At 31.4% G+C, this 12,661-nt stretch overlaps 2 protein-coding genes across 5 annotated transcripts in view; one reads left to right on the plus strand and one right to left on the minus strand.

Moving 5' to 3' along the window:
- Positions 1 to 5,988: 5,988 nt before the first annotated feature.
- Positions 5,989 to 11,383, plus strand: LOC108745637 (high mobility group B protein 6). Of its 2 annotated transcripts, XM_018481924.1 has the most exons (7): positions 5,989 to 6,239; positions 6,336 to 6,515; positions 6,748 to 6,952; positions 10,112 to 10,224; positions 10,299 to 10,369; positions 10,445 to 10,790; positions 10,867 to 11,383. In XM_018481924.1, exons 3-7 carry the CDS (start codon positions 6,913 to 6,915, stop codon positions 10,975 to 10,977), a joined length of 681 nt encoding a protein of 226 aa, XP_018337426.1. In that variant the 5' UTR covers positions 5,989 to 6,239; positions 6,336 to 6,515; positions 6,748 to 6,912; the 3' UTR covers positions 10,978 to 11,383. The 2 variants fall into 2 exon arrangements, with proteins under 2 accessions (XP_018337426.1, XP_018337435.1); XM_018481933.1 differs by lacking the exon at positions 6,748 to 6,952 and having other exon boundaries at positions 5,993 to 6,239; positions 10,867 to 11,381.
- Positions 11,384 to 11,389: 6 nt separating this feature from the next.
- Positions 11,390 to 12,661, minus strand: part of LOC108745620 (hydroxyacylglutathione hydrolase, mitochondrial) — a 2,646-nt gene continuing 1,374 nt past the window's right edge. For all 3 annotated transcript variants that reach the window (XM_018481911.1, XM_018481893.1, XM_018481902.1), the window contains exons 3-5: positions 11,978 to 12,323; positions 11,811 to 11,914; positions 11,390 to 11,747 (exon numbers count right to left, since the gene is read on the minus strand). In XM_018481911.1, the coding sequence (XP_018337413.1) occupies positions 11,475 to 11,747; positions 11,811 to 11,914; positions 11,978 to 12,323 (723 nt within the window). In that variant the 3' untranslated portion in view covers positions 11,390 to 11,474. The remainder of the gene's footprint in view (positions 11,748 to 11,810; positions 11,915 to 11,977; positions 12,324 to 12,661) is intronic.

Here is a 12,661-nt window from a genome sequence, read left to right on the forward strand (position 1 = left end):
ATGGTTTGTGTACGTTTCCAGGATATAGAGATAAAAAAATTTATTTAAAAACGGAGCGTCATTGAGCTGTATAGCTAACGTAAATGAAGCGTCGTTGAGTAGTATGCGGTACCGCCACCAGAGGGTCTTAGCAAGAACTAATTTCTCGAATTTAAAAAACCGTATAGACTAGGATAAAAGACGTAGCCTTAAAAGATTTTTCAGTTGTGTTCTAATAAAATAATTTTTTGAAGTAAGCTTCTAGGACTCCAAGAAGAAAGCATAGTATTTTTTTTTAGGTATTTATCGAATAAATGAAATATATTTTAAAATATCATTAACTTAGCAAGGACCTTGATTACATTTCGTTCACGTTTGTCTAAGAACTTGACGATGCTCCCTTAACGTTCTCTAGACTGCCTAATCATGCTCCGTTTATATTCAACGAATATTTTGCCCGTGCTTGCCGAAGAACTTATCTATATTTTTATTTATGTTTCTTTAACGTTTAGTTGACGCTTCCTTTACGTTCCATATTGGAATATTCGCTTCTTACGAGTTTCATTTACATTTCTGTTATTCCCTCCTTATACTTCCTTTATACTCCAATTAACGCTTTATTGACACTCACTTTACGTTTTATTTTCATCAGAAAGGTATACGAGCCGAAGCTAGGTATTCGTGTTACTATTAAACAATCTTGTCATGTAATAAATAAATGTTTCGATCTTTATTAGGTCTTTAAATGTTAGAAAAAAAGAACTAAACAGACTCTTAACGATTGTTTTATTATAAATAATTTAATCATATTTACTTTATATTTGTGTTATATTATTTTTTGTTTTATTTTATTTCAATATTTTTTTATGATTATTATATTATATTATAATTTCAACTACGATTGTTCTATATCTATGGGATCGGCGAGACCATTTATGAGTTAGCGGAAATCAGTACTCATGAATGTATACAAGGTTACCATCAAATTATCATAATGAAAATTTATATTTTTATGCAAAAAACGGTAAGTAGTGAATAATAAAAAGTATGGAATTGAATGAAAATTAAAATTTTATTTAACTGCTATCTTTATTCTTATTTACAGATAACTGTAATATTCTACATAGAAGTTTGATTGACGGGGCCGAGCATGTGTTAGCCGATAATTGCGGCCACGATGAAGGTGCTCAAAGTAGCGCTTTCTGGACGAATGAGAAAATTCGTCTGAAGGAGCAGCTTATCAGAAGTTCGGCAGAGGCCTCCTCTGTGGAATTTTAAACTTCTACTCGCAGAGCGCGGAATTCGTAGAAAAGAGATGTGGGAAGAAGTTTCCATAAAACTTAATAATACTAATTTTTTTACATTATATGACACATTTTTTACATCGACATAACGAAAAATATATTGTGCATCACAAATTACCAACAATACTACACTATGAGCATCTTTGTAGTGATAGTAATTTGAGCCAGACACAGAAACATTATAGATTATTGTTTTTACTACAATGTATATACTGTATGTAATGCATTATTCAATTCAAAATTGTATTATTAACCCTTATGTGGCCAACCAAAAAATCTTGTACCAGGGCCAACCGAGGTATCCGGGTACCTCTATACAAATTTATGGTTAAAAACGTGCTGTAGCCTTAGTTATCTTTATCTATTTGATGGATATTGATTTATTTACCTGGTTGGCCTGGGGAGGTACTTTTTTTGAAACTCGAAATTTTTTGTGAAAATAAATAAAAAAAAAACTTTCTAATGCATAATTTTATAGGAAATCGGTCAAATAATGGGGATCCGAGACGATTTTAGCCAATATTTTTAAGAAAAAAAGTTATTCAACAAAATGTGCGACCATAGGTACCCGGGTACCTGGTTGGCCACAGTAGGGTTAAAATTGATTAAAAAATAGCTATTAATATTTATGTAAGTTAAAAAATAGCTATACAATTACATATTTGAATGATAAATATGTTTGCCATCTATGGTTCCGATACAATGAATAAAATTTCTCGATTCTTCGATGTCTCGAGCGATTTTTATCCACTTTTCTTCTGTTAGTATCAATGTTAGTATCAAAATAAATTGTTTATAATAATTTTTTCAATCTCTGAAAAAAATCTATTTTAATCACAATATATACACAATAAAAAAATTTTGTATTCAATTTAACATATTTCACATTTCCCAAACGGTTTACTTAAATTTTTATGTTAATTTAACATTTGTAATTTTTATGTTTTACTTAAATTTATATGTTAGAAAGTAACACAAATATTATATAAAAAATTAATACAAGAAGCGTAGTACTCTGATAATTTAAAAGCAAATTTTATGTTAAATTGATACATTTATAATGTTAAATTTAACTGAAATTAGATGCTTTTTACATTTTTAATTTAGGCAAAATTTCTGTGATATTTAACATGTATGCGATATGTAGATTAACAGATATTTATTTTTACAAAGAAAAAATGATACAAAATATCTGTACTTTTTTACTTACATATATAGTAAAATATGTAACTACCTGTACAGAACATATTTCTTCAGTAAAATTAACATTTATAATATATTAAATTAACACACATATTTTATTCATTTATTCTAAGAATTTTATATGTCTTAAAATTATATTATTTTTATGTTATTTGTTTATTTATTTATAAATTACTATTTTAACAAGAAATGTTCAACTTTAATTTAATACAAAATATTCAGATAACATAATCACATTAAGTTAAATTAATACTCAGATATGTTAAAAATTCAACATAAAAATTTTAAAAAGGATTCGTTTTAACCTAAATACAAAACATTGTTTACCGTGTATACACAAATTTTCTACATAAATTTTGTACTTGAGAAATACATTACAAATCTAGCATTGTCAACACAGGTTAATTTTCCAGTATATATTTTAAAAGAGTATATATTTTAAAATTTCAAACTGATTATCCAGATATTTCGCTCCATGAAAACGTAAGAGATAGTTGCGACATATTGTAGTATAAGTACATACAGTATGGACATTGAACTTTTTATGTGGTCTCCAATTTTTAGTGCGCATGCGTCGGTTTCTAACTAGGAATATGGTTGTCTTCAGTAAGTTGAAATTGCAGGTTAGGTTAGGTTAGCTTGATTTCCTTCCTATAAAATATAATTAATCAAATTTAGTTTTACTAAAAAATTAAATCAAATTTTTTCAGAGACGCTGTATTGTGTAGACTATTATATTTGTATACAATAAAATATTCTCATAATAAAGTATGCATTTGTGTACGTATATTATTAAATTACAACTTCACATTTAGTTACAATTTTTATACAATATATTATTTTTTCATACATAATTATTTAATTATAATTTTTATATAGTATTTAATTAATTATTTTTAATTTACTTATTACTGTTTAATATTATTATTATTAATGTGAATATTATCTTTATATTAATGATTTTGTTAATATTATATTATTATATAATTCTAATTTAAAAATATACTTGCTATAAATAATTTTCATAATACGATCGAATTATGTCTTTTTTTTTTTAAATCATTCTGTAGATTTATAAAACTCAAATTTATAAGCGCCTTTCCAATCCACAACATGGTAATGAGTCATGTAACCTGGGACTTATTACATCAAAGATGCCGATGCTCAGTGTGCATATTGTATGTATTTATACTATGATTGCAACGAGATATTGAAATCTAGATATTCCTCCCATTCTAATTTCAACTATATTGATGGGAGTAGAAGAAAATATCTGCATATGTATATCTACGTGAAATCGCAGCTTTAGAGATCCTATAATCAGAGTTTGGTGAATGTGGACCAAAAATGACGGATAGAAAGAAATAACAGATATTACTTTCTTGTATGAACGTATGCGTAAAAAATATTAGAATACGCAACAGGCAATACGTGATGATAATTCATGAATAAACCAGTCAAATTGATGAATTGACCGAATTGTGCAATTGTAATTTGTTAATTTTCTCTTTATTTATGGTTATGATTAGAAATCACATTCTTTAACAAATCTCGTATAAATGTTATACTGCCAACGCTAGATAACGACGAAAACATAAAGGATAATATCAAATACGTAATTTTTTGCAATTTGCTTGTAACTCGCGGTTGTATTGGCCATTGCAACTCATTTGAAACTAGTGGTTGGCTATTACATATAACGAATTTCAGCAATTAATCAAAAGTTGTGACCACATTGTCCGATCTTTCTTAAGGTGCCTTTTCATGTCGACGCTCGCCGCTCATTTTCGGTGTCAAAATAAGTCACGTGATAAAAATTAACAAATATCAAGCATCAATTTTGATCACATGATCTATTTTGACGCTGAAAATGAGCGTCAGCATCAAAAAAGGCACCATTATTATAGGAACACGCTGGATTTATTCGGAACGACTCCGAGCAGCTCTTGAGAGACAAATCAAACAATACATCACGGAATAAAAAGAAGAAGACCAAACTCAAGTGGCCGGTTCCGAAAAAAGTGCACTCGAGATACAGTATTGGGAAAACGCTGGGCTGCGTTCAGGAATTAAATTAGTCACATACATTTTCCGTAACAGTAACCGTAAACGTAACGTAGATTTTCGACCAATCATGTTGCTCGATTCGGTCATTCGTAATAGGCTGCGTTCAGATTTCCCACCCGGGTGCACCCAAACATCCATAAAGCATTCAAATTCCTTTTGAGTGCCTTTATTGGGCGCTTAAGTAAAACGTTCAGATTCCTACTCTATTCACCCGGGAGGATGGAAAAACCACCCGCTTCTTTGAGCCGGGTGAAACAGGTGGTAATAGCGCATTAAAGACTTCTTGTGCTACCCCAGCATGTTTGACGTGCATCTATACAAAAATTTAAATTTTAAGTTACGCTTGTGTTGTAAACAATATAAACCATAACTCAAAGGAGACTAAGTATTTAATCATCTATTAAGTTTTACAGGTCGGAATTTAGATATTGGTAAGATATTTATCTTATATCTTTTATCATTATTATATACGTATAATATATTATAATATATTTCAGTTATAAATAATTATATATATATAATTCATAATAAATCTGATATATTTACGTTATTATTTGTTGTAACCGATATTTGTAAGATACTCTTGTCACAGTATATACAGTAGCGCAACTCTCTGTTGGCATCATTGATATTAGTGTTGACGAAAATGGAGTGCATATGCATGAAATAAGTAAGTTACCTAGCATTGCAACGGTTATCACCTAAACTTTTTCTTTTTTCGTCTTTTTTTTGCTTTGTCAAAATTCCTCACAAAACTCATTAGATTTATTTGCATTGCAACAAATACGTTAAAGTGAGCAAGACCTATTATAGGAGCATATTGGAGTATACTAGAGCATGCGACGCGAATAAATATACTATTGGAATAGTACAAACTTTATAAAAATTAATAAAAATAAATTGTAAATATATTGAAAAAAAATGTAGAAAATTAGGGAAAATATTAAATTAACTTAAAAATGTATACTTATATAAAGAAATATTATGTAATTAAATATGCTATGAAAATATTATAAGAAACCTGATATAAAAGAAATTTACATAAATGTTCAAAAAATAAGTTTAAAATACAATAAAAAAAAAAATTCTTTCTTGCTTGGTTTTCTAAGTTACTTTTGTTCACTTTTTCACAAAAGTTAGATCAGTCTCTTAAAGTTTCTCAGGCATTTCACTAAATAGACAATACACGTAATAATTCTCTCTAAATTTCTATTCTGAATCATAGCATGTATGTTTAAAAGACAAATGTTTAAGCAGAACATTGAGAGCTTATTTAGAGAGAGAGAGAGAGAGAGAGAGAGAGAGAGGGGGGGGGAGAGAGAGAGAGAGAACGCACTCCATTTTAGACATAAAATAAGGAGAATTGCGCTACTGTATATATTATGCTCTTGTCTTAGAGTGCATTCAGATTCCCAAATCATTCCGGTACTTTTTGCTAGACTCCGCTCACTAACCCAATCACCCAGCGATTACTCATCCAGTGAGGAATTCGAACACCATAGAAAGCCTCAAAGGAAGCGAACAAAACTGCATCACGTGATTCGGTCTCCTCTGATTGGATCTAGTAATCAAACTCCATAAAGCCATGGTGGGAGTATGCCGTTTAGGTTAAATGACTGCAAAAGCAGTACGCTTGTCAACTTGTGCTGCAATTTTCTCCTTAATTTTACAATTGATAAGATCTTTGTAAGTAATACTTATTATTAATTTCGGAAATATATATATACCTTCCTCTATTGTACATATATACATGAAATAAAACAACGAATTTTTACATTTTAGATATCTGAACAGGATTTTGTGCATATTATAAAATGTCTGCCAGGTGCTCCAAGATGCACAAACTCTAATAAAGAAGAATATTGCTGCACAACATTTGCCCAAGATGCAAACTCGAGACAAAAATGAATTGATACTACCGGAATTTCTAATTGGAAACTTTCAAAAGCTTTATTGTATGAGGTTGGTACCAAAGCGTGCATACAAATATTTTATAATTTAACTTCCGTAAACCACCAACAAAAATAACATTAATGTTATAATTTCTCTCTCAATATCAATATATTAAATTTAATATAATGCAAGTGTATGTAAGATTACGTAGTTGTGTAAAAAATTCTAACATATTGATGTTACGTTAATGATGGTTGGTGGGACAGATATTTTTCTCTAACGTGTACCTCTTATTTTTTAGATTTATTTCCATTTATCAAAATTATTTCGCGTTGATAGCAAAAAGATCATAAGGAAAAGTGCCATATCAAGTTCGTTTTGCAAATATAATGAATCTGTAAAATTAAAAAGAAGAAAAAGATTGATACATATTGTTTATAATGACAGTTGTTGCGTAAAATAACTGATGTGCTGGAAGCATTACTATTATTATTGTTACGGAAAATGTATGTGACTAGTTTTACGCTCAGATAACTCTAAGCTATAGATTATGTAACATATATTATAGCAAAAATGCATCCTAGAATTATCTAGGCATAATTTCTGAACGCAGCCGTGTATGGAAGAATAAATTTGAGCGTTCCTATCAGAGAAAACTGTCAACTTAGAGGATTTGATAAATATTTTTCCTCCCATTTTTTTGTAATTCTGTAAATTTGTGTATTTTCATGCGTAGAATATATTCTACGGAAAGTTGTCGTTAAAGTTTTTATTCTTTCTAATTCTTTCAAAGTTTTTTGATGTTGGTAAGTTAAAAAATAGTAATTTCATAATAATTTATGACTATGCATAAATGTATATATTTTTCAATAAATATTGATACATTTACTATTTAATCAAGTAAAAATAAATTTTATATAAATTAAAATTTTTGTATTAAAAATGAAACGTGCATACATGTGTATTCCGTACGCGTTATCATGTGGTATAACTTCCAACTTTTCCCGCAATGGCATTAAAATCGCATCTTCTCCATTGTCCGCGATTTTAATGTGTATAGAGAATAGAAGGCCGAATTAGGCTTTGAAATAGTGGTCAAAATCAGGTTTCTAAATTCGTATTGGTAGGCGGCGTTCAAATCGCAAAATTCCTCTCACGCTTACGCACATACATCCGAACACACGTAACCTAAGAATTTTATTCGAGACGTTATTCTTTGATATCATGCTCTGACAGTAACAGAACAGACATAAATTGTCATAAAAACTGCATAAAGAATAGAGCATTCTTAATGTAAAATTAGTATAACCTACCATGCAAACTGCGAGAACGGTGTGGTGGAACAAAAGCGACATCTCGATCGAACTAATTCAGATAATTACTTTTGACCACGCTTCTTCACGGCCCCATCCATGTAAGTTCGACTTTCTATTCTCTATACTCTATGGCGATTTTTCATGTGTTTTCCGTATAGCTTATACTATTGGAGGGGGAATACGGACGTTGAGTTATGAGCAATAGCTAAAGGGCAGAAGATGTATTTCTATTCTTTTCTATCTTCTTTTGGCACATGCGCAGAAAGAAGAAAAGTTAAAATTTAAACACAATATGCAAAGGCAACAGGGAATAACAAGCCAATCCAATCAGAACTCTGAAATGTAATATTAAATTAACATATCAAAGCTTTGATTAGATTGGCTTGTTATTCCATGTTGCCTGTTCCACCGACGAGATACTATTAAAGACCGACATTTTTACAGAAGTTCGCGTTCTTGTAAAAATTAAAGTGATAAAGAGTTAAAAACTGATAATATTGTACTAATTTTATGATTTATTAGTTTAATAGACATATTTATGCATTTAGAATTCAATAATACTTGATTTTATTAAAAATGTGATTTTAGTGTTATCGTTAAAGTTTTATTATTAACAGAAATAACAACTGCAGAGAAAAAAACTGTAATTTTTCGGCAATATATAGGATATTATAGCTTTGCAAGTATGCATATTTATTTATAGAGCATTTATGTAATAAAAAATTATGAATTTAATCATGTATTAGCCAAATATTTATGTTAATAATAGTGTTTTGTGACGGATGGCTGATGCCGTGTAAGAAAAGCTCGCTCGCCAAGGCGACGTGTAATCAACGCTGACTCTCTTGATTTTATAATAATAAGTTAGTTTTATTATACAGTTAAATTCCGTTTTCTTTGAAGCGGTCGGTAAACGATGCTCGTAGTAAAAGGTTTGCGGCACTTAAAGAGTTTGGTTCGCTGCGTACACAGGTAGTTCGACTTGGTACAATGAATAACTTCGCGTTCGACAAAGTGTTTATTGCGAGTAGTGACGAGACGGGCAAATCTTATCGTAAACGCCGGTAAGTCTCGCGCACTAGGCTGTCTCGCGGTACGCGACGACGAGTCGGTTCGTTTGCACTTAACTGTTCGCGAATCTGCGTTAAGAACGAGGAACGATATTTTAACTATATTGATCAGGATTCGATGGCGAACTGTCGATTCTCACACGGAGCGTGTGCGCAATCGACGATTTTCTCGATCTGCGCAAGGGGGGGTCGCTTGTCATTTTGCAACAAACAGCGTGATTACAGGATCGAGGTATGCTCGCTGTTTTGATCGCTTTGTGTCGACGAGCTATTTGTCCGCTCCGAAAATACGAAAAGACTAACGATAATTCCGGAACAAATAGCAAATTTATATTAATTGTCGATAATGTCAGCGTTTTTCAACTACCTTCAGATCTTTGGGGCCCTTTTTATACTATCGAAAATTTGTCCAGAGTTGACGGTCTTTAATAGTATCTCGTCGGTACCTATGCCTATTACCTGTGCCTTGTGTTTAAAGCGAAGAGCACAGACTCTTGCATAATACGTAATGCATAAGAAAATGTACAAAGTCCTTCGTTTCCTTTCTTTCCATGGCATAAAAAATTCTGATTGGTTAGATTTCTTATGTCTTATGCGTTATGCAAGAATCTGTGCTCCCCGCTTAAGGCCGCCGGGCCACATCTTGACGGAAAAACATACAGAAAACGGAAAAGTGGAAGCCAATCGGAACTCGCGGTAGTAGTAGGCGGTACATTCCGCTTGTCTGCTTCTGTCTTTTCGCGAGTTCTGATTGGTTTCCGCTTTTCCGCCAAGATTCGAACACTTCCTAATCCTTTACTGAGCAAGATAGAAATATATCTTTCTCTCTTCTTCTATTCTCTTTTGGCACATGCGCAAAAAGAAAAAAAGTTACTGAGCAGAACAGAAATACATACATCTTCTGTCTTTCAGATCTTGCTCACACTTTTCACTCATTGCTTGGATAGGTCATTTCCCCTCCAGTAGTATAAGCTCTGTGATTTCTCGAAGGTATATTTCGAGCATATGTTTCGTGTTCGAGTTCGATTTCCTTTTTAGGGGCTCCGCACAATAAAAGGAACAGGAATAGAGAACAGAGAATAAGAATTTCAACCTATCAGAAATCATATATTGTGGAATACACCGTTTCTGATAGGTTGAAATTCTTATTCTCTGTTCCCTGTTCCTTTTATTGTGCGAAGTCCCTTATTCCGTGATTGTATATCTATGGGAAATCCAAGGGGGTCTAGAAGAATTGTTTTTCTTTATAACTGTTTTTTGCACACTTGTTTTATTGTAGATTTTGAAGTTACAATGTCCGATGATTCCGAATATGACGTAGAACCGGAAGAGGTTGATATTTATAAAAGGAAATATCAATTACTGTTGGATAGATGTGAAGTTTTACAACAGGTTAAGTCTCTTCCTTGAGGAATGAAATCATTATCGAGTTTTTTTTAAACTATATAGTATTTTTTAAACAATAGGAAAATGAGAGGTTGGTCTACAGAATCCAGAAAGTAAGGAAGCTTCTTCGACGCACGAGGAAAGAGAAAAAGTTAGTTTTATAAGTTATATTGTTTAATATCTAAAATTTGCTTATATTTTTATCATCCGTAATACTGATTCATAGATTCTTGATTGATCGATTGGATCGACATGGAGATCGATGGCGGGAAGCTCCAATGGGTGTACTTGAAGAAAACAGTGTGTTTCAAACAACTCCAAAATTAGAGAAAGGGGGAAAAGGTACCTCTCATAGTGCTAAAGAGGAGAAGCCTAGAAAAGGAACGAAAAGAAAGAGCACAAAAGCTGATCCAAATGCACCAAAAAGACCTGCTAATCCTTTCTTCCAATTTTGTCAAGAGCAAAGACCTCGTGTGATGGAACGTTTAGCTGGAGAACCAGAGCCTAGTAAGCAAGAACTTACTAGACAACTGGCAACTACTTGGAAATCTCTCAGTTCTGAGGATAAAAAAGTAAGATGTAATATTATATATTATATTAATATTGACTATGATTTTGTTTTGACTTATTTATTACATATTGTTTCAGGTATATTATGACATGTATGAGAGATCCAAAGAGAAGTATGTCGCTGAAATGCAAATATATAATAAGAAAACGGAAGATGCACCATGTCAATTGCCAGTAAATATAACGTAATATTTGGCATTAAAGGAATTAATATTAATTGTGGAAGAAGGATAATAAGGATAATCATACTTTTGTAAAAACAGTACAATAGCAATTATAAATAAGAAAAATTACAAATATTTATAGATAGCTCCACGTATCTTCTTTTGATTCACCAAGTGCATCTATCAATAATGCATGTGCAAGTACATTTGATTGACATTGATAGATATATCAAAAACAAGAACAAGAAATTTTTATGCAGAAAAATTTACATTGTAAAGATAAAGGGTTGCGATAGTAGTGTGACAACTAAAACTCAGGAAGTTGAATGAACCACAGATAAATGAGAAAAAAAGATAATATATAACTGGATATTTATTTTGTTATTGGATATCATAACGCATTATACACACGAACATAAAAATAAAATTTATTTCGGTCATCTACCTTTTACATTTAAACTTTATGTTAACAACTACATATGAATATTTGATGAATATAAAAATGAGTGTTTTATCAAAAATTTAAACTTTAAAGTTATCTTTCGCACGCCGTAAGTATGCCATTGTCTGAATGGGATCATTTTGCTGTACGTGTTTCATAACGGATGGTTCGTGCACTCTCATAAATGGATTTGTCAGCTTTTCATCTTTAATAGTACTAGGCACTGTTGGAAGATTATCAGCACGTTGAATGCGCACCTGATCCAATTTTTGTTGTATTGCTACATTTTCAGGTTCCACGTGTAAACCAAATTTGAGGTTGTTGATAGTATATTCGTGTCCACAATACACCTTCTGTAAATTATAAAAATGATTCGTTTGAGAACTGAATTACAATTTTACTCGAGTATAACTTACTGTCTCTTCAGGTAAAGAACCTAGAATTTCGATGAGTGCCTTGTACATTTGATCTGCGGAACCTTCGAAAAATTTTCCACAGCCTCCAGCAAACAGCGTGTCCCCTTTTAAGCGGGTTAAACATTATTATATTTAGACATTTTCTTCTATTATATACTTAACTTTACCTGTGAATACAGATGGTGAATGTTGTCCTTCTCCTGTAACATAGTAACAAATGTGTCCACGTGTATGACAAGGTGTTGCTAGACACTTGACTGATAAATTGCCAATGCTGAATGTATCATTGTGCATAATTTTACAATTAATGGCTTCTATTCTGTCATCTCCACCATATATCACAAGATCGGCGAAGCTTTTAGATAGCTTTGCGTTTCCTCCTGCGTGATCCCAATGATGATGAGTAGTTAAAACCTTTGTTAATTTGACATCATTTTGTTGGACAGCTGCAGTTACAGCTTCTGGATCAACAGGATCTACAATAGCAGCTTCTTGTGTCTCTTCATCGATAATCTTATGAAATTTCAAAAAAATTATATGACAAGAATATGAAATGAAGATATTAAAAAATTTGATTATGTTAACATTTTATCATGACATTTATTCTATGACATTTTATTGTACATCGAATGGCTATAGAGATTTTATTATATATATATATATATATATATATATATATATATATATATACACATATATATATACACATATATATTATACTTTCTTCTGTAGAGCGTCTTCTTGTAATAAACCCCGTTATACACCTCGTATATATTGGGAAGAAGATTTACTCTTACTTCTACAACTTACAAATACCTAGATGTCGGAATCGTCGTGGGACCTGTGTCTTT

Source organism: Trachymyrmex septentrionalis, unplaced genomic scaffold (genome assembly GCF_001594115.1).
Source record: "Trachymyrmex septentrionalis isolate Tsep2-gDNA-1 unplaced genomic scaffold, Tsep1.0 scaffold106, whole genome shotgun sequence".
Taxonomy (NCBI): domain Eukaryota; kingdom Metazoa; phylum Arthropoda; class Insecta; order Hymenoptera; family Formicidae; genus Trachymyrmex; species Trachymyrmex septentrionalis.

Coding starts and splice junctions, on each gene's coding strand:
- LOC108745637 (XM_018481924.1), top strand. CDS start 6,913: ATGTGCTGGAAGCATTACTATTATTATTGTTACGGAAAAT. Junction 6,953..10,111: donor TTATTATTGTTACGGAAAAT/GTATGTGACTAG, acceptor GTTTTATTGTAG/ATTTTGAAGTTACAATGTCC. Junction 10,225..10,298: donor GATGTGAAGTTTTACAACAG/GTTAAGTCTCTT, acceptor TTTAAACAATAG/GAAAATGAGAGGTTGGTCTA.